This window comes from Gossypium raimondii, chromosome 12, assembly GCF_025698545.1.
Source record: "Gossypium raimondii isolate GPD5lz chromosome 12, ASM2569854v1, whole genome shotgun sequence".
NCBI classification, from domain to species: Eukaryota; Viridiplantae; Streptophyta; class Magnoliopsida; order Malvales; family Malvaceae; genus Gossypium; species Gossypium raimondii.
The window spans coordinates 96252-114877 of record NC_068576.1 but is presented as its reverse complement, the minus strand read 5'-3'; the positions used below and the strand labels follow the sequence as shown (position 1 = coordinate 114877).

The window sequence follows — 18626 nt, the reverse complement described above, 5'->3', positions numbered from 1 at the left end:
GACGTTGTTTTGGGTGTTTTGGAGCTGAGCCAAAACGACACCGTTTCACAAGGGTATAAAAATCAATGTTTTGAGAAAAAAATCATTTGAACATTGAAAGGAAAAAACTCTCTGGACTAAGTCCAGATTCCGGCCAAGGCCCACCGCTCCGGCGTCGTGCCGGCCACCGTATACGGTGGCCTGAAATTTCGAAAAAGGTATTTTTTTGTATTTTTTCTCACTTTTCTCTTTATATTATATGTGTATATAAATAAGTAAATAAAAAATAAAGAAAGAAATTAATAAAAACATCTGAGAAGAAATCAAAAATAAAAGAGAACACCGGCAATCACCTTTAAACTTTTTTTTTGCTTTTTTTTTAATTTCTGTAAAATGCTACCAAAAGGGAAAAGAAAAGCCCTCGTTACCCTCCTTTTCAATCGATTTTATCCCGATTTTAAAAATAAAAACTCCCCCTTCCAAACGCTAAAAAATGGCTTTATATGGCCGAATCAAAAAATACATCTATTTTCTTTTTTTTTCTTCTTTTTTTGTTGCTCTGTCCTTTTTGTCATTGCTTTTTTCATGCGTTTCTGCAGTACGGATCGTCTTGGGCGTGCGTCTGGCGTGGTCCCTGGTGGTGGCGTGGCTCGGCTCGAGGCGCTACACGCAGCATGGGCGCAACACGCGTGAGGGGGAAGCTCTGGTCTCATTGCTGGCTGGAGGCTTACCCTAGTGCTAGGGTTTTTCGATTTTGGTCTCTGTTAGGCTAGGTGTTGGGTTTTGATTTTGGGCTGCAATGGGTTTGTAATTTGGGCCTGGGGTAGGGTAATGCAATTAGGTAATGGGTTAGGTTTATATGGTATTGGGTTTTGTAATACTAAACAATTAAAAAAGGACTGCTACTGGTTTTTATTTTATTTTTGGTTTATTTGTGTTTGAGGTTTTGGGCCCGGGCAAATTGGGCTTCTTACATATGGTATGCATATATGTTGGTTGTTGGCACTATTTGGAAATGGCTAGATTTGTGTCATTTATATGGTTGTAATGCATGTGACAAATGGTCCAAATGGTAATGTTACTTTGACATGGCATGAATCTAGTATGGTATGGTTGAAATGTGTAAATTGTGATATGATTTGGTATGGAAAATAAGTTAGTTGATGAATGGTTAAATATGCACATGTTTAGGTATATTTGATACATTGTGTTTGAAATGGCTTTTGGCATGTTGGTTGTATGGATAAATGACCTTTTGAATTGGTCTTATTATGCAAGTTTTAGGTATGTTTTAAGGTTTGATTGAATGTGCAAATGGCTTGTAGGTGTGTGCTTGAATTGGGTAAAAGAAATGGCTTGAATTTGACTTATTTCTTGTCCACATGGCCTAAGACACGGGTATGTGTCTCAACCGTGTGTGATACACGACCATGCGACACGGTCATGTGTGATACACGACCGTGTATAGGTTTTAAAGGTGGTTTTTCAAAAGTTACACAGCCTAGCACACGGGCGTGTGAGGTCAATTTGAAGGTTACATAGCCTGGTACACGGGCATGTGGCTTGGTCGTGTGACCCAAGTTAGAGAGTTACACTGGCACAGACACGAACTGGGAAACGGCCATGTGTCCCTACTTCGAATGTCCATACGGCCGTGTGACCCCTATAGTGTGAAATTTTCTATCTTTTTCCAATAAGTTCTAAATGTTTCTAATTTAGTCCCGAATCGTTTTTAAAGTGTCTCTAAGGCCTCGAAGGCTTAAATAAGATACGATATGCACGTGTTTGAATGGACTATGATATGATTTATAAAATGTTTAAAAATGAATGATTATAAGTTATGTTTTTATGGTAATGCCCCGTAACCTTATTCTGGCGATGAATACGGTTTAAGGGTGTTACATACTCCCTCTAAACAAACAGATACACACTTCTTTTCAAGAAATTCCCATTAGACTTATTCAATTACATCACAAATCTTAGACAACCACATTAACTTCAGACATGTCATAACCTTATTACAAAGTTACTTACCAAAGAATTATCAAAACTTATCTAGAACTTACCATAAGGGCAAATAATCACATTCCATCATACAGACTTAACAGAGTATGCCACCAGGGCTAAACAAAATACACCACAAAGGCATCATGCAGAATCATGTATTTACTGTCCCGACAGACTTTTACAAAAGGTGTCATGTGTTTCTTCCTCATGGACTTATACATATTTTCATGTATCGTGATCTGCCAATTCGATTTATACATTATCAAAGGCTACACCATGAACATACATACAAATATATCATGCCATGGGTCTCAACCACATAGACTTATGCACACATTCATGTATTGTAATATGTCAATCCTATCTTCATCTTACTGGAGACTACACCATGAGTGTTTCCAAATCATTTTAAAATGTAATGGGTCTCAATCTCATGGTCTTACGCTTGTTTCCATATCATGATTAGCCAGTCTGGTTAGCAATATAATTGCCCTACTAGAGGCTTCACAAAAGGGACAATATTCAACATTTACTTACCCAGATTTTTCACCTTTTACTGATTCATACTTCTCATATCTCAGACCTTACTTGCATGCTTACCAAACATTATTCTTTTTAACAGAACCTTATACATATCATCATATCACACATCTCATATTTAATATACTTATATGATTACCGATTACTTCAGATATCATTATCCTTTATATATGTATATATATACTTCTACTTAAACATTTCAGATTTAAGAGTCATGGTAAAGATTCATCTGATACTCACTTACTGTAGTTTAAGGTTCTAGACTCGACCATCATTCTTGAACTAGAAGCAACAATTGCTTACAGAACATAGGACCACAATTCAAACTCATTTACATACAATTTACTATCATCACAAATTCTGATAACCCTTATGCAAAGCCTTATACCTACAATTTACTGTTCATATACCACATACAAACTCACTCTTTCAAAAACATCTAACATGCAGAGTTGTAATACTTACCCAGAGATGAAATAATCACCCAATAAACCAAGAATCCTTAACTTTCAGCTTAACGAGGAAAAGATATCTTTGGATTTAAGAAAAATAATTTGAAAGTAATCTCGAAGGAAGAAGAAGAATCTTTCTTAGAACCCTTCTCACCTATATAAATATGACCCATCATACCTAGTTGAACTTAACAAGTGTCACACATTTTAGAATTTGCCTTCTAAATGGTATATAGTTTCCAAGAGAAATATAAATGAGAATCCCACATTATAAAGATCAAACTAGTCTATCCAGTTGGTTCCTGACCAGGTTTCTTTACAACCTAACTAGCACAATACTTCAAACAAACAAGGCATACTATATATTTGGTGATAATTCAAATCATACTTACCCTTTATTACTTAATACTATCTTTTCCTTTAAATAGCAAAATATCCTGAAATAAAATATTCACTTGCTTACACAAAAGTTACTATACGCCCACACCTAAGCGTCAAAAGAAACATATGGGCATATTACACTTCGAAAAATAAATTATTTTGCCACTATACACCAAAATCTTAAGTCCGCTAGACTTGGGGTGTGACACATAAGGTGTAAGTGGATCTACAATAGGAAAAGAAATATAGATGGAAAAGTGGCAACTTATAATGCCAGACTTGTAGCAAAAGGTTATACTCAGAAAGAAGGTATCAATTACGAAGAAACCTTCTCTTCGGTTGTCATGCTCAAGTTAATCTGTATATTACTATTCATTTCAACGGCTCTCGATTACGTGATCTTGCAAATGGATGTCAAGATAACATTTTTGAACGGGTATCTTGAAGAGAGCATCTATATTATGCAACCCACTAGATATATAGCAAAAGAAAACGAGCATAAAGTTTGCAAACTGCTTAGATCTATATACGAACTTAAACAAACATCCCTCTCATGGAATCAAAGATTTGATTAAGCAATCAAGACTTTTGGATTTGAGCAAAAAGTAGATGAACCTTGTGTTTACAAACGTTTAAAGGATGGAAAGGTGGCCTTTCTCGTTCTATATGTCGATGACATTTTACTTGTTAGGAATGATATAGGGACATTGTCATCGGTTAAACTGTGGTTGAACCAAAAATTTAGCATGAAGGACTTGGGAGAAAATAATTTTATTCTAGGAATTTGAATATTAAGGGATCGAAAGAACAAATTGATAGCACTTTCTCAGGCTTCATACATAGACAAGGTATTGGAACGTTACTCAATGACTGATTCGAAGAAGGAAAATCAGCCCTGCATATCGGGATTTCATCTCTCTTTAAAGGACTGTCCTAAGACAGTAGAAGAAAGAGAGAACATAAGAAAGGTTCCTTATGCTTCGGCAATAGGAAGTCTCATTTATTTTATATTATGCACACGTCCAGATATCTATTTTGTAGTGGGGTTGGTGAGTCAATATTAGGGGAATCCAGGTAATCAAGTATTTAAGGAGAACAAGGACATCAACATCGGATATATTGATTCTAACTTCCAAATGTATCTAGATTTAAGGGCATCGACATTGAGTTATGTTTTTGTCCTAGGCAACGAGTCAATTGTATGAATAAATGTGAAGTAGGGTTGCATTGCTAACTTCACTATGGAGGGTCAAATATGAGGTATAGAAAAGCTATGACACAATAACAGAATGAATATAGCTAAACCAAAATAAACCACATAAGGGAGACGATAGTGTTTGACGAAATGGTAGACGTAGTCAAAGATCGCATATGAGGACAAACCCTAGAGATTTTTTTAGCCAAGACTCTTATAGCTAGAGAGCTCTTTGGGAAACATATTGATGGGCGCAAGAATGTGAAACATGACACATCTACTTCACTAGGGCAAGTGGGAGACTATTGGATTTGGTGCCCTAATAGTAGTATTTTCGTCAATATACACTTGTAATTTTTTTGAACAAATTGGTTAATAAAATAAATTGATTAATTAAATTAATATACTTTGTATAAATTTTCCTCAAATGGTTTTTGCACTCAAAGAAAAATGGAAGCAAATGTTGCTCATTGGTTGTTTAATGTTTAACTAATATTAAGCGGTATTACGTGGTCGGATGATAATACGAAAAGAAAGCTTGTATTGGTAGATGAACCTAAACATGTACTTAGTCTAATAGAAAATGAGCAAACTGATTGAAAGACTAATATGTCTTATATCAAGTCCAATTGGAGAGATTCCTTGTCTTGGGCATCGGATGTGGCTGACTGGACTAAATAGGACCCAAGCAGAATAGATCCTAAATCTGTTTATGGATTTATTCACTTGTAACATTCATAGTTTGGCATACCAACTACGTGACTCGTACACTTTAATGTAAGAAAAAGCCCAAGTTTGAATAGATAAGGAACCGAAAGTTGGTGGGTGTACGACTTCTGCAGTATGTAGCGTCATTCACAACAGTAGAATTCATAACCTGAGACATGGGTAAGTGATAACCATTTATTGGCATTACATGGTTGATGAAAAGTAAACATGGTCATGGGTCTTTTCTTTTTATGATGAATGACTTAATTACTATTCGATAGTAATTAACTTTTTATGAAGGAATAAGTAGTGGTTACCATGAGATAAAATAGGATCATATTGGGAGAATGTATTTTATCCCAAAGAGATCAAGGATATCTTATGAATGTAACACACTTATGACAATGTCACTTGACGAGCACTGAATAATTACTTTAGTAATGTTTTGTCGTTAGGGGAAGCTCAATCACGATACTATAGTGGAATGACTTCATGACTAAATGAGTTTATAATTAATAGGAAAAAATTTGAAACTTAATTATAAATCATTTGAGCCCTAATTACATATGTCCAATCGATCCCTCCACTAGCTCGTTGAAACCATAAATGAATTGCGTGTTTGAATAAAAATGAACAGTAGGAAAAGAGAAATGAGACACATTCAAGAATGATTATGTTTTTTTTTCGAAATTAAAAAAATGAAATTATTTGGAAATGAATGTAGGTTTCCAAAATAGAAATGGAAATGATTCATTTGCAATTATATATAGATTACTTAAAAATGATCGAAAGAATGAGTTTATGTTTTTGAACTATTTTGAAGCCCAAAAATGAAAATAAATCATTCGGTCACAGTGAACATTTTGAGTTGTGAAATATTGAACACATTTTCTCAAAATTTTACCAAGGGTAAAATTGTCAAAATTTTATCGGGGATAAAATAGGGACGAGAAAATTGTTATATATAGAATACTAAAGTTTATTTTGGGAAATAGAAAAAAACAAATCGAGTTGGATTACATTACAAAGTACTGAGTCAAAAAGCTCAAGAAGTACTCGTAATTAGACCTGATGTGATAGAGACCCATACTAGAGTGTGTTGTCCACCCCACTCCTACTCTAAGTAAGAAGTTGTTTTTCTATTTAAAATAACTACTACAACTCAAGGAGGGCTTTACCTTCTCTTCTTATAAATAGATGGCATCGGCAGGACATAATACACAACTTTGAGAGATTGTTACTCAGCCGAAAAATAGAGAGAAATTATTCTCAACTATTATATATATTTCTCTAAAATAAAAATTCTACCAGATTCTATTAAAGAAGAGAGAATTTTCGTTTTTCCAAAATAAAGAGAGAACTTTTTCTAGTTCTGTGTTTCAATCCAATTGGTTAGAGCCCACACTTGAAGCAATTCGTGGTACGAAAATAGCTAAGAAGATCGTTTGGTTGAAAGCCGAGAACAACAAACGTCCGCTAAGCCAAAAACACAGGTATGAATTTAGTTAGGGTTTATTGTTATAAATATCACAAATCGGGTCAGTTTTTAAAATTTTAATTTTTCGTTGTGCAAGAAAGCCATTTTCAAACCGAATTTTTTCCAACAAAAACTTGTTCGGCACCTTCCCTAAAAATGCCTCGCAAATGTCCTCCTTACTAGGAATGACTACTGCCCCCTTAATGATTGGCTCATCTACAAGTAAACCGAGTTGTAAAGCTACGTCCTTAGGTGTGATTTGTACACTCACCGCATGAAAGATGGAATGTGTGTGTCTCAGGTCTCCATCTTTCCACCAACGCGCTGATAAGTGCGGGATACAATTTACAGCCCTGAGCATACGCGACGCATTTAAGAATCTCGCATCTTGCAAATAACAACAAATTTTACTCGGTGTGCTCTCAGATAAATTATGTATGAACCCCTCCAAAACCCGATCATTCGCCTATTTATATCAACAAAATAATTTTAAAATTTTAAAAACTTTAAAATTAACTTGATTGAAATTAATGAAAATTAAAAAATTTCCTTACCATTACCGATTGCGTGGCGAAAATGTGTTTATTGTTGAAACGAATAAGAGAACTTATCATTCGTGAAATATTAATCAAAATGAATAGTTTACAAAATAATAAAATAAAACTAGAATATTTGTATACAAATTTATTGGAAAATTTCGAACTAATCTTGAGAGAATAGCGAGAATTGAAAGTTTAGAGAGAATGGAAAGAGTTGAATTTAAGTGAAAAGAATGGAAAATGGCTTGGGTATTTATAAGACAAAAAGTTAACGTCAGGCTAGGCTAAAATTTTATCGCTGGCGCGTTTAAAATTTTACCGTTGGGGAAATGACCGTAGCTAGACTGGCTTTCACACTCTCTCCAAAAAACGGCCTATTTGACCAATAAACTTTTTTTTGGCATATATGATTAATTTAGCTGTAACTTTTTCTTTTAGATTTTTTTTCTGAATTTTTTTTATTTTTATAATTTTTTATTTTTTACCATTTTTATTTTTTATAATATTTTATTAGTTTTTTTAATAATTTTAATAATGTTTTAGTATAAGCAATGTCTTTTATGTTCATTTTACTGTCTATGCAGACTAATGGTTTGTTTTAATAATCCATTGAAAAATTAAATTAACTTAAAATTAATATTTTCAGTTATTTAAATTTTTAAGCATGTTTGGTTCTATGATAAAAGAACAAATGATAGAATTTTAAATAAAAAGTGTGAGAAATGATAAGTAGTTACTTATCACTTAATATAGAACTTTTTAATTATTTTTATTTTATTTCTTTTAACATTAACCTTTAAATTTTTTAAATTGCATTTATTAAACAATCTAATTATATCTCGTACATGATTGTAAGTAATATACTAAATATATTTTATATTTTAAATTTAGTACTTAATTTATTTTTCAGTTTATCAAACAATACTTAATCCCTTTGGAGTTCATGGTTGTCTCTCTCAACAATGTCTACTCTAATATTTGAATTCGTATCCTCCCCTTCGGAGTTCATGGTTATCTCTCTCAACAATGTCTACTCTAATATTTGAATTCATATCCTCCCTTTATGAGTGTAATATGCATTATGACAACATCCAACAGTTATTAATTTTTTTTATATTTTATAAAGTTTAGAACTTTCTGCAACTTTTTATATTATTTAATTTTAGTTTTTTCAATTAATTATTAATGTGGTATATGTAAACTAACATGTGACATCCACATTTAACTTTTTCATCCCATTTTAATTAACTTATAAAAGATAATAATTTGAAATTAAATGAAGCGTAAAAATAATAAATAAAAAAGCTAAATTGACTTTTGTATAATTCTTAGGCTAATAAGATCATTCTGATTTTTAAATAATTTATTGTTATAATTTTCTAATTTATTAATAATTTTATATTTTAATATAATTTCTTAATTTTTATAATTTTATTCTATCTATTTTCTAATTGCCACGTCAAAATTAGAGAGAACAAAATTTTCAAATAAAAAAGTACAGAGATTCAATATTTATAAAACTAAATTTAAAATTTTAAAAATACAATAACCTAACATATTTAAACCTATTTTTAATATTAGTAAATTTTAAAATACCGCGTAACTTTAAAAAATCTGATGGACAAATTAATTAAAAACAGATTTTCATTTTCCTTCACTCACAAACAAAAATTCCTTTGAAAAATAAATTTAAGGAACAAGTGTAATTTTCTACAGCAAACGAAAGCACCAGCCAGAGTGCACAAAAAATCCAACATTCAATCCCAGATTTTGGTCATTCGGATGCCACATCTAAATAGGCACCTTCACATTTTGGCCCTTAAAATGGTAGTTCATCTACGACGTACAAGGAAATAAAATTTGATAACAAAAAAATGAAACAGCTATCTCAACGCCTCCTCATTCCTCGTCCACGGCCAGGGAAACCACCTCCGCGACCTCTGCCACCCATGGCACTTGCAGCAGCTTCTCCCTGGGCACTCTCCGACTGCAAAAACACACAAAAGCAAAGAAAGAGCTTTACAGCCCTGCTAATACATTGGCATGCATCAACACCGACAAGTAGTTCCACAAATATGGACATAATGTAGGTCATTCTGCAGCACTAATAAACTTAAGGCCTTTGTTTTTTTTCCTGCCACAAGGAAGTCCTCGAAAATAATTCTCTTTCCATTTCTCATTCATATTCTCAAAAATAATTATTATAAAATTAGAGCGTCAATGTGACAACGGATATTACTATTTTAGATTTGTGGTTCAACACATATCTATACCTACAAGCAAATGTTATCAGGAAAATTTGCTTTAGACTCAACAATCACTACCCCCCAAAATAAGACCAAAAATATTCTCAATTTTATAGATGAATAAGCGAGGATTGACAAGCGGTAAACCAAGTTCAATTTCAATCACTGACCTCAACAATCTCCACTTCTACTAGGAAATGAATAAGATCCTTATGACCAGAGGGAATCCTATAACAACATCATGATTCACAGGTTTTAACAACTCCAGAGAGGCTAGGGATTACGGATAAGAAATCTTTGGTAGGTTACCTGGGGTAAAATTTATGGCACCAATAGAAGCTAGTACAAAGTTTTGTTGTTAAAAGTTTTGGGTTTAGAGTAATTATTAAGACAGGCTTCGAATTTCAAGTTTTCTAAATAATGAAGGGCTTTGAGTAATTTTAAAATCAAAGAGATTTCCTCAAGTTGGTCAACTGAAAATTTCACATTGTAGCTATCATCCACTTCTCTTTATTTTTCCTCTTGCAACATAGGTTGACACTTTCTGCTCCCATATTTTTAGTTGTATTAAGACTTGACATCCTTTAAGGACATTTTCAGATAAACAAAAAAGAAGATAATTACATAAAATAACTCGCATTTGAACTTTTAGGTAGAAAACAAGGAAATCATGCATATTGACGAACAAAAAAATGCATGTTCCATAGATAAACTAGACCACACTTATGTCTTAAGCTTTATATACAAACACACACATACAAAAAACTCGCACATAAATATATTGTACTTTACTTCACTCAGGTTAGTGCTTTACACCTTGCGCCCAAGGCAATATAAGGATTCTAGCACCTAGAGTGAGCTTTGAACCCCCTTGATATCACTGATAAAGACACCAATCACTGAAATTCTGGAGCATTTTGGTCCACAAATGATTGCATCATATAGAGATATAAGGATCACATGGAGCGAAGCAACTGACACAACACAGAATATAGAAAAGTATGCATGTACATCTTAGACAGGGAACAACAGTCATTACCTTGGGATTCTTAACAGTCTCATCGACACTTAGAATAAGACATGCAGCCTCAGTTGCAGCATTGATTGCATTGATCTGTCAGCAAACATTTCAGATGCCAGAGGCACAAAATTTATGAAATTAAGATTAGCAAAGAACTAAAAGGTGAAGAATTAAATAACCAATTGTTAGTCGGAAATTGGTCAAGCCACCTTTACAACAGATGGCTCCCACACAAAGTTTGCAAATGAATCTGCTATTCCACCAGAGTTGATGTCCACCCCGTAAGGTGCACCCTCACCTGTTCAGAATCTCAAACTGTTAAATGAGAACCTTTCACTGACAACAATAGTTAAAAGAAAAGATAAAAAAAAAAAAAAAAAACTAAAAAGGACAAGAAAAGAATGAAACCAGATGGAAGTGCATGCTTGTGCCTTAATTTGTTCAACACATCAGTTGCATCAAATCCAGCATTGTCACAAAGCTGCCGTGGAATAACCTGAATATGAGAAGATACATCAAGATGTCAGATACTTGTTTCCATTGTTAAATGCAAAAGTTTCATCTTTATGCAAGGCAAATTTACACCCTACCTTCCTAAATATATTGTCCTCATGATAAATTTGAGGAAGTCATACTATGGCAGCAAAATATAGTGATCTCCAAATAAAAGCATACATAAACAAGGACAATAAACTGTACATAGTAACATGGGTAAAATATTAAATCTTTCTGCAGATGTATCAAATACATTGTTTCTCTGGTAATTATTCACACAGCAAGCTCCTTTTGATATGAAAACGAATTCAAATTTGAGTATCCATTTTCAAGAAAAAAATACTAATAACTCACAAGGTTCAGCAAAATCAAGGAGTGAGACTTTAGCATAAAGTTGATGTTGTGGCATGTCTATGTGTATTTATGTCAGTTACATGACTTATTTTGCATAAAAAATTTCAAAAGAAACTTTTTTTGGTATTCAAGAGGCCAAAGCCTAGGGGGAAATTGGAGAAGGGAAAATTCACAAGTTCTAAGGACTGAGACCCAGCCTTACAGAATCTATATCCTAAGGAGATGAGTAACCTTTTCAGCTAAGCCAGGAAGGAAAAAAAAAGTGCAGAAACACCCACCTCAAGTGCTTTTGCATAAGAGTTAATAAAAAGTTGAGATTTCCCAGCTATTGTGCGTGCATGCTGCCTCAAGTATCGACTTATCTCCATCTGCCACCAAAGGCAAGTTTTACATATCAAGATAAAAAATTGTCCTCAAATATGCTTAAAAGTTAACTTGTTATATTGTAAATACATACATCTATAGCACCACCTCCAGCAACTACAGTAGAGTTCTTCAAAGCTCTTCTAACAATCATAATTGCATCATGTAAGCTCCTCTCAGCTTCTTCAATGAACTGAAATAATAATGCAGTCTCCAGCATCAGCATGAAAAGTGATACATGTCCATAAATATCACTAGTGAAATATGAAAAACCTGATCTGCTCCACCACGTAGAACTATAGTAGCTGTCCGTCCTGATGGGCAACCGCTGAATATATTAAATCTTTCATTTCCAACCTGCTTTTCCTCAAAAACCTCACATGTTCCTAGAACCTTCAAAACAAAAAAAGAAGAAATTTAAATTAAAGAAGTTCAATAAGACAGAATAGTTTGACAGGTTAAACTTGAAAAATAAAAGTTGGCTGCATTTTCAGCAGTACATCTAATGAAAGTTGCAACCTCATCAATTATATTGTTAACAGATGTTTGTATGGTTCCACCAGTTGCAGCAGCAACCCGATTAAGATCTTCCTCAGCTACACGACCAGCACAGAAAATATCTCTATCTGCAAAATACTGCCAATGAACATTCAAGTCAATAAAACTTGAGAGCATAAAAACTAGTCATGATTACTGACAAATATCACTCAAAATTCTATGCAAAAGCGAAACTATCAATAGGTAGAACATAGAATCTGGAAAGAAATAGTTATGATTTATAATAGAGAGAATAAAAACTATTGTCGAATAAGAAAATGCACATGGCTACATTATCTTTTATACAATGTCCAATGAAAGAACTCATACAAGCAGGTAATAAAGTAGCCAGGCAGAGAAAGGCCATAGGTCTTTCACCAGATAAAACTTATTTTCACAACCATAAACAAGTATTAACTCATTTAGTCAAAGCATAACCCCAAAAGGAAAATGCTTTATAAAGCTTGTGTTAGTTATAATTAGTTAAAGAAACAAGTAAATACAAATGCAGTATCTACGATCAAGGCAAAATCTCACACCTGTGTCGCCAAATCACCAATAGCCAACCGTGAAAGAACAACTTTTGCACCACTCTTCACACATTTATCCAACTTGTCATAAATGATATTCCATTCTGCATCAACTATTGATTGATATTGTGATGGATCTGAAAGTCTGTAGCATAAAAAGCAAAAGGCAGAGTCAATAGCCACTTATGAAAAACAATTCAAATCTAAGACAGCAAAAGCTACTACCTTATCTCAGCATTTTCTTTCTCAGATTTCAGTTCCAACTCGATGTTTAACAGAAGTATTCTGGGATTCATAAACTTCTTTGGCTGCTGCTCAAAACCAGCATATGAAAATGTCTTTTTAAAGGCAACACCATTAACCAAAAAGGAATCCCTCATGTTACCACCAGGAACCTAGAAAAATATATTGATCAATTTTTGATGTGATACAGTGATATTTGATACAAGAAACATAAAATCGTAAATTAGACCCTAAAATCCATATTTTACACTATATAAAAGTTTCTAGAAAAAAATCAAAGTCAAAATGCATGCCCACCTCATTTCCTAAAGGTGAATTGCAACATTTATACTTACATGAAACTAAACCACTAAGTGATGAGAACCTAAACATAAAGAAGAGTTAAGCGCTACACTCAGCGAGAAAGTAAGATAGTGTAGTATGAGACACACTGGGTCCAAAATATCATTTTCCATAAAAAAATGTATGGCACCAATTCAAAAGATCCAAGTACTAAAGCCAGAGAAGGGTAAAAGGCAAAAAAAAAAGGTTGAAAATAAGGCAAGAAACAGAAGCCTACCTTCTTAATCCCAATCATATTCAACCTATCTTCACTGCCAATAGCAATAACAGCATCCACAACCATTGATGCAAAGAACTCCTTTTCTCCACCAATGAGTTTTGAAGAAAGTGTTGTAGCAGCACATTTAGCTAATAAGCTTTTCTTCTCTTCTAGACTTTTCCCCTCTATACTAACAGCTAGTTCTTTGATCTTCTCAATTGCCTGTCCATTACGTAATACATTCAACATAAATAGACTCATAAAGACTACAGCAACATCTAAACCATGAGAAGAGGGGGGAGGGGGGAATAAACTCACCAAATTGCAAGCAGTTCGATAACTGCGAATAAGATTTTGAGGGTGGACTCCATCCTCTACAAAAGGCTTGGCCTCTTTTAAAAATTCTCCTGCTAGCAGTACAACAGTTGTAGTACCATCACCAACCTGTAAGATACACATGAAAAAAAGTTCTTTAAATCATCTAAACAGCATGAAAAAGCATTGGATCTCCATAACATCAATACCTTTAATCAGATTCACGATGCGGAATAAAAACCAACTTAAAATTGAACTATCAGTTTAGCAATGAAAACCCAATGTTCATGCGACTAGTTGAACTCTAACTCAAACTATAAATTTGAGAAAAGGAGTCCGAATCTACAACAAAAAAGAAATTAAAAGAAGAAGAACAATGCGTGTGACCTCTGAGTCCTGAGACTTGGCGATATCAACAAGGATCTTGGCGGCAGGATGGACAATATCGAGGAGCTTCATGATGGTGGCGCCATCGTTGGAAATGGTGACATTTCCTTTGTCATCGTGGATGAGCTTGTCCATGCCCCTGGGACCCAGGGTCGTTCTAACCACATCAGCCACTGCGGTGCAAGCGTTTATGTTGCTGACGAGCTGCGCCTTCCCCTGTGATGTGTCCGTCCCTTCTTTCAAAAGAATGATTTGGGGTTGCTGCAAAGAAGAAAGAGAAACATTTTAGTAGCAGTTAAAAAGAAATAAATTCAAGATGCGAAGAAAAATGAGTCAAGAAAGGTGAATGTACCAGCATGGATGCCATTGTTGCTAGGGTTAAGCTTGCTGTTTAAGGGAGAAGAGAGCTGGAAGAAGAAAGTGTTTTTAGGGGTTTAACTCCTTCGGAAGGCCGAATTTGGGTGTTTAACCTTTTAGACTATATGCTTATATCCCTTAAACTATAATGACTTTTTTTTTTATAGTATTTTTATAGTTTGTACCTTTTTTTTTTTTTTTTGATTTCTTATAGTTTGTACTTAAAATAGGGCAAAACATTAAAAAAAAGCCTTTTTTTTTTATTTTTTTGAAATAGCCGGTTTTTTAATTATTTACCGAAATGGGCCATTTTTCCCGAAATCGCGGCCACATAAGCGCGATGTTAGGGTACGTGACAGTCAGTAGCGTCCACGTCAAGCAGGTCATGTTGACGATGAATATGCTTGACTTCATGTAGCGTGAACAGTGCCCCAACGCCCCCCCAACGGTCAGATTTTTTTTTTACTATATAACCCCCCACCCCTTATTTTTTCACAAACAAATCTCATATCAATTTCATTCAAAAATTCTCTCAAATTCCTTCAAAAATTCTCTTAATTTCCTTCCAAAATTCTCTTAAACTCTCAAATTCCTTTCAAAATCCTCACAATTTCCTTCAAAAAATCTCTCAACTCCATATTAAATTTCTTTTCCATTCAATTTCATTTTTTAAGAAAATTTTAAATATTTTATTTTTAAAAATAATTTTAAATTTTTTATATTTTCAACAATGGTAGAATCATTTATTCGTCTTGATAGGAATCACATATCGGTGGAGCAAATGAAAATGGTAAGTATTAAATTTAAATTTTAAATTTTATTTAAGATATTTTTATTTATGTATTTTAGATAAATATTAATTTATTTTTGTTATAAAAGTCGAAGATCGGGTATTGGAATGCAATATTGAATATGCATGGTCCTCCATCACCGTTAGTAGAGAACTACTGCTGGAAGCGGGATTTTGCACGTGGCGGCGGTAGGTCGGGATGCAAGTTGAGCTGAACCGATCAAGTCGCTCATCGAGAGGTGGAGACCCGAGACGCACATTTCATCTTCCATGTGGAGAGTGCACTATCACTCTAGAAGATGTCCATCTGCATTTGGGTTGCTTGGGTGGGCGGGCACCCGATCCGGGTCCGCCAATCTAGCAATTGGGAGGCGATGTGCTACGAGCTTTTGGTACTGTTCTCGATAAAATGGATGGAGGTAAGGTGGAGATGGGTGATTCGTGCCACCTTCCCCAATCTGAATGAAAATTCAACCGAAATTGAAAGAATTCGATATGCCCGATCATACATTCTTCAAATAATTAGAGGCTATCTGATGGCCGACACGTCAAGGAGCCGTGTACATCTAAGGTGGCTGCTAAAACTCGTTGATTTTAGAGCAGCCGGTGAATTTAGTTGGGGGTCTGCCGTCTTGGCAACATTATATCGGGAGATGTGTGGGGCGACCAAAACCGAGGAGGGCAAAAATCGGAGGTTGCCTGTCACTACTGCAATCATGGGCACGATTTCGCTTTCCATTTCTACGTCCTCGAGTGAACCACCCATATACATTCCCACTCGTAACGAGGTAAATTTTATATTACATTGTGAAATTGTTATGTAGATTTTGTAAGAATAAAAGTATGCTAAAAATTTATTTAATTAGGTGGAACCATCCGGTAAGTTATCGTGGATTACCGTCTGAACTTGAAGATATCTGACTTCTATTGGAGCAGCGATCGGAAGGAAGTAAGTATTATTGCAAATAGATATTTCCATACATTCGCTAGTGGATTGATATTTAGTATTTAGTATTATGTATATATGTAATATTTCTATCATGTTCATGTAGTTTCAATGGACACCATACGAGGATCTGGCAGTCCGGGCAGTAATCCCGGAAGAGTTTTTACAAAATCCGAATGCTTGGCATGTGAAAGTGGTGTTGATCAACTATGCAACCGTGGAGCCCCACCAGACAGATAGAGTCCTACGACAGTTTGGATGTAGACAACCGATCCCTGCGGACCCTGAGGTGTTTGACGAGCACCACAAAATCGACCTTCGGCTATTAGGTACGGATTGGACTAGATACTGGTCAGAGTACATAGAAATGTGGGAAAATCGGAATGAATATCTACCTACTCGGGAACAAATCATCGTTCCCGAGTTAGCGTGCGTTCTAGAATACATGCCATGGTTTAGGGTCCATGGGAAGCCGTATTTACTTACGCCGGAGAAGAGGCAGCGGCAAATACGTGTCGGAAGGGAAATGCGTCCGCCTCTAAATCCAAGGGGACAAGATTACGAGGGCAACCCCTCAACGAGGCCCAGACATTCACCCGGTTCATCATCAGCGGCCATGCAATCACCGTCCCCAACGAGAGCACCTACGTAGTCACCTGACGCAGCAATTCAACAGATGATACCCACGCAATCGCCTTTCCCTATGATGCCAGGTATGTTTCCTAGCCCTTATATGTACCCTAACCCGTACATGTATCCTTTTAGAATCCTATGGCAAAGTTGGAGCCAAATGCGGATCGCTCCATTTCTGAATGCCGAAGCGGACCACCGATTACTAGGACGGCAAGCAGGAGGGTCGCAAGGGGTCGTCGGGAGCTCTCCTTTTACCAATCGCCAAGAACGCATGGCTTCCAAACTCAAATCACCGTTCATGATGCAAACACCTCCACATACACTATTCTTTGAAGGTGGATCATCGTCCCAAGTCCGACAACCAGATGCCGAACCGGAAGAACAACAATCACCACCGGAGGAAGAACAACCGCCGACGGAAGCTAGAGGAAGGAGGAATCCGGTAGCGTACAGAATCACGACGGCCGCCATATGGAACCGAATCCCCCGGTCATAGACATTGATTACCGTATTAAAATTTATCATTTGATGTAATGAAATAGAAGTTTATGATGATGTAATACACATAGAAATTTTTCCAAGTTATTTTGATATTATTTGATTTAATTAAAAACCCTAACCCCTAACCTAATTTAATTAAATTAAAAACCCTAACCCTAACTTAATTAAATTAAAAACCCTAACCCTAACCTAATTTAATTTAATTAAAACCCTAACCTAACCTAATTAAATTAAAAACCCTAACACTAACCTAATTTAATTAAAACCCTAACCTAACCTAATTTAATTTAATTAAAAACCCTAACCCTAGCCTAATTTAATTAAAACCCTAACCCTAGCCTAATTTAATTAAAAACCTAACCCTAACCTAATTTAATTAAAAATCCTAACCTAATTTGATAATCTTACTAATTTGTACCACACTATTTCCGCTTAATAATTTTACATAAATTGATAATTTGACTAACCATTGACAAAAGTTTTTGGGCATAATAATTTTACACAGTTTTACATAATGTTGGATTTCGTAAAATGTTTTGACTTGTACTAACATTTAAGAAATATTTCGTAATTTGATAATTTAACTAACAATTAATACAATTATCAATTAATAATTGAATAAAATGTAATTGCATCACTTATTACATTCAACTATTGCGATTAGGGATGATCGACTTGTATGGCCTGGGTTCCTACACCATCCGCACAACTTCTGTTGACTGGATGTTTCTCGGATATCCATATTGTTCCGTATTCTAGTGGAGCAAGGTCGACCCTTCGGCTTGCGACGCAATTCTCTATCCGGTAACAGCTTAAAAGGAGCAAGAGATACGGGCGACCACTTACGTTCATCTGGGACCGGTGGGAAAACGTGTCTCCATACGTGGTACATGTTTTCTAATTTGTACACTTCGTCCACATAACTCAGTGGATCCAGACGGAGTTTCTGACAGGCTGCAATAACATGAGCGCATGGATAACGAAGTGCGTCGAACTTCCCACAGTCACAAGTCCTGTTTCGCAAGTGTACACGATATTGCCCGCCAACAACACCTTGGTGCGGTCTGTCAAACTCCGTCACGCGAAACC

General features: G+C 35.1%; 1 protein-coding gene across 1 annotated transcript; it reads right to left on the bottom strand.

Moving 5' to 3' along the window:
* Positions 1-8904: 8904 nt before the first annotated feature.
* LOC105762564 (T-complex protein 1 subunit eta) lies at positions 8905-14823 on the bottom strand. The gene is made up of 14 exons (XM_012580316.2): positions 14663-14823; positions 14311-14571; positions 13927-14052; positions 13627-13830; positions 13050-13219; positions 12834-12969; positions 12277-12393; positions 12031-12150; positions 11852-11950; positions 11673-11762; positions 10954-11041; positions 10755-10843; positions 10564-10638; positions 8905-9265 (listed from the first exon to the last, which is right to left on the bottom strand). Exons 1-14 carry the CDS (start codon positions 14675-14677, stop codon positions 9167-9169), a joined length of 1689 nt encoding a protein of 562 aa, XP_012435770.1. The 5' UTR covers positions 14678-14823; the 3' UTR covers positions 8905-9166.
* Between the last annotated feature and the right edge of the window lie 3803 nt (positions 14824-18626).

Coding starts and splice junctions, on each gene's coding strand:
- LOC105762564 (XM_012580316.2), bottom strand. Junction 14,053..14,310: donor CCAAGTCTCAGGACTCAGAG/GTCACACGCATT, acceptor TGTATCTTACAG/GTTGGTGATGGTACTACAAC. Junction 10,639..10,754: donor GGGAGCCATCTGTTGTAAAG/GTGGCTTGACCA, acceptor GTTTGCTGACAG/ATCAATGCAATCAATGCTGC.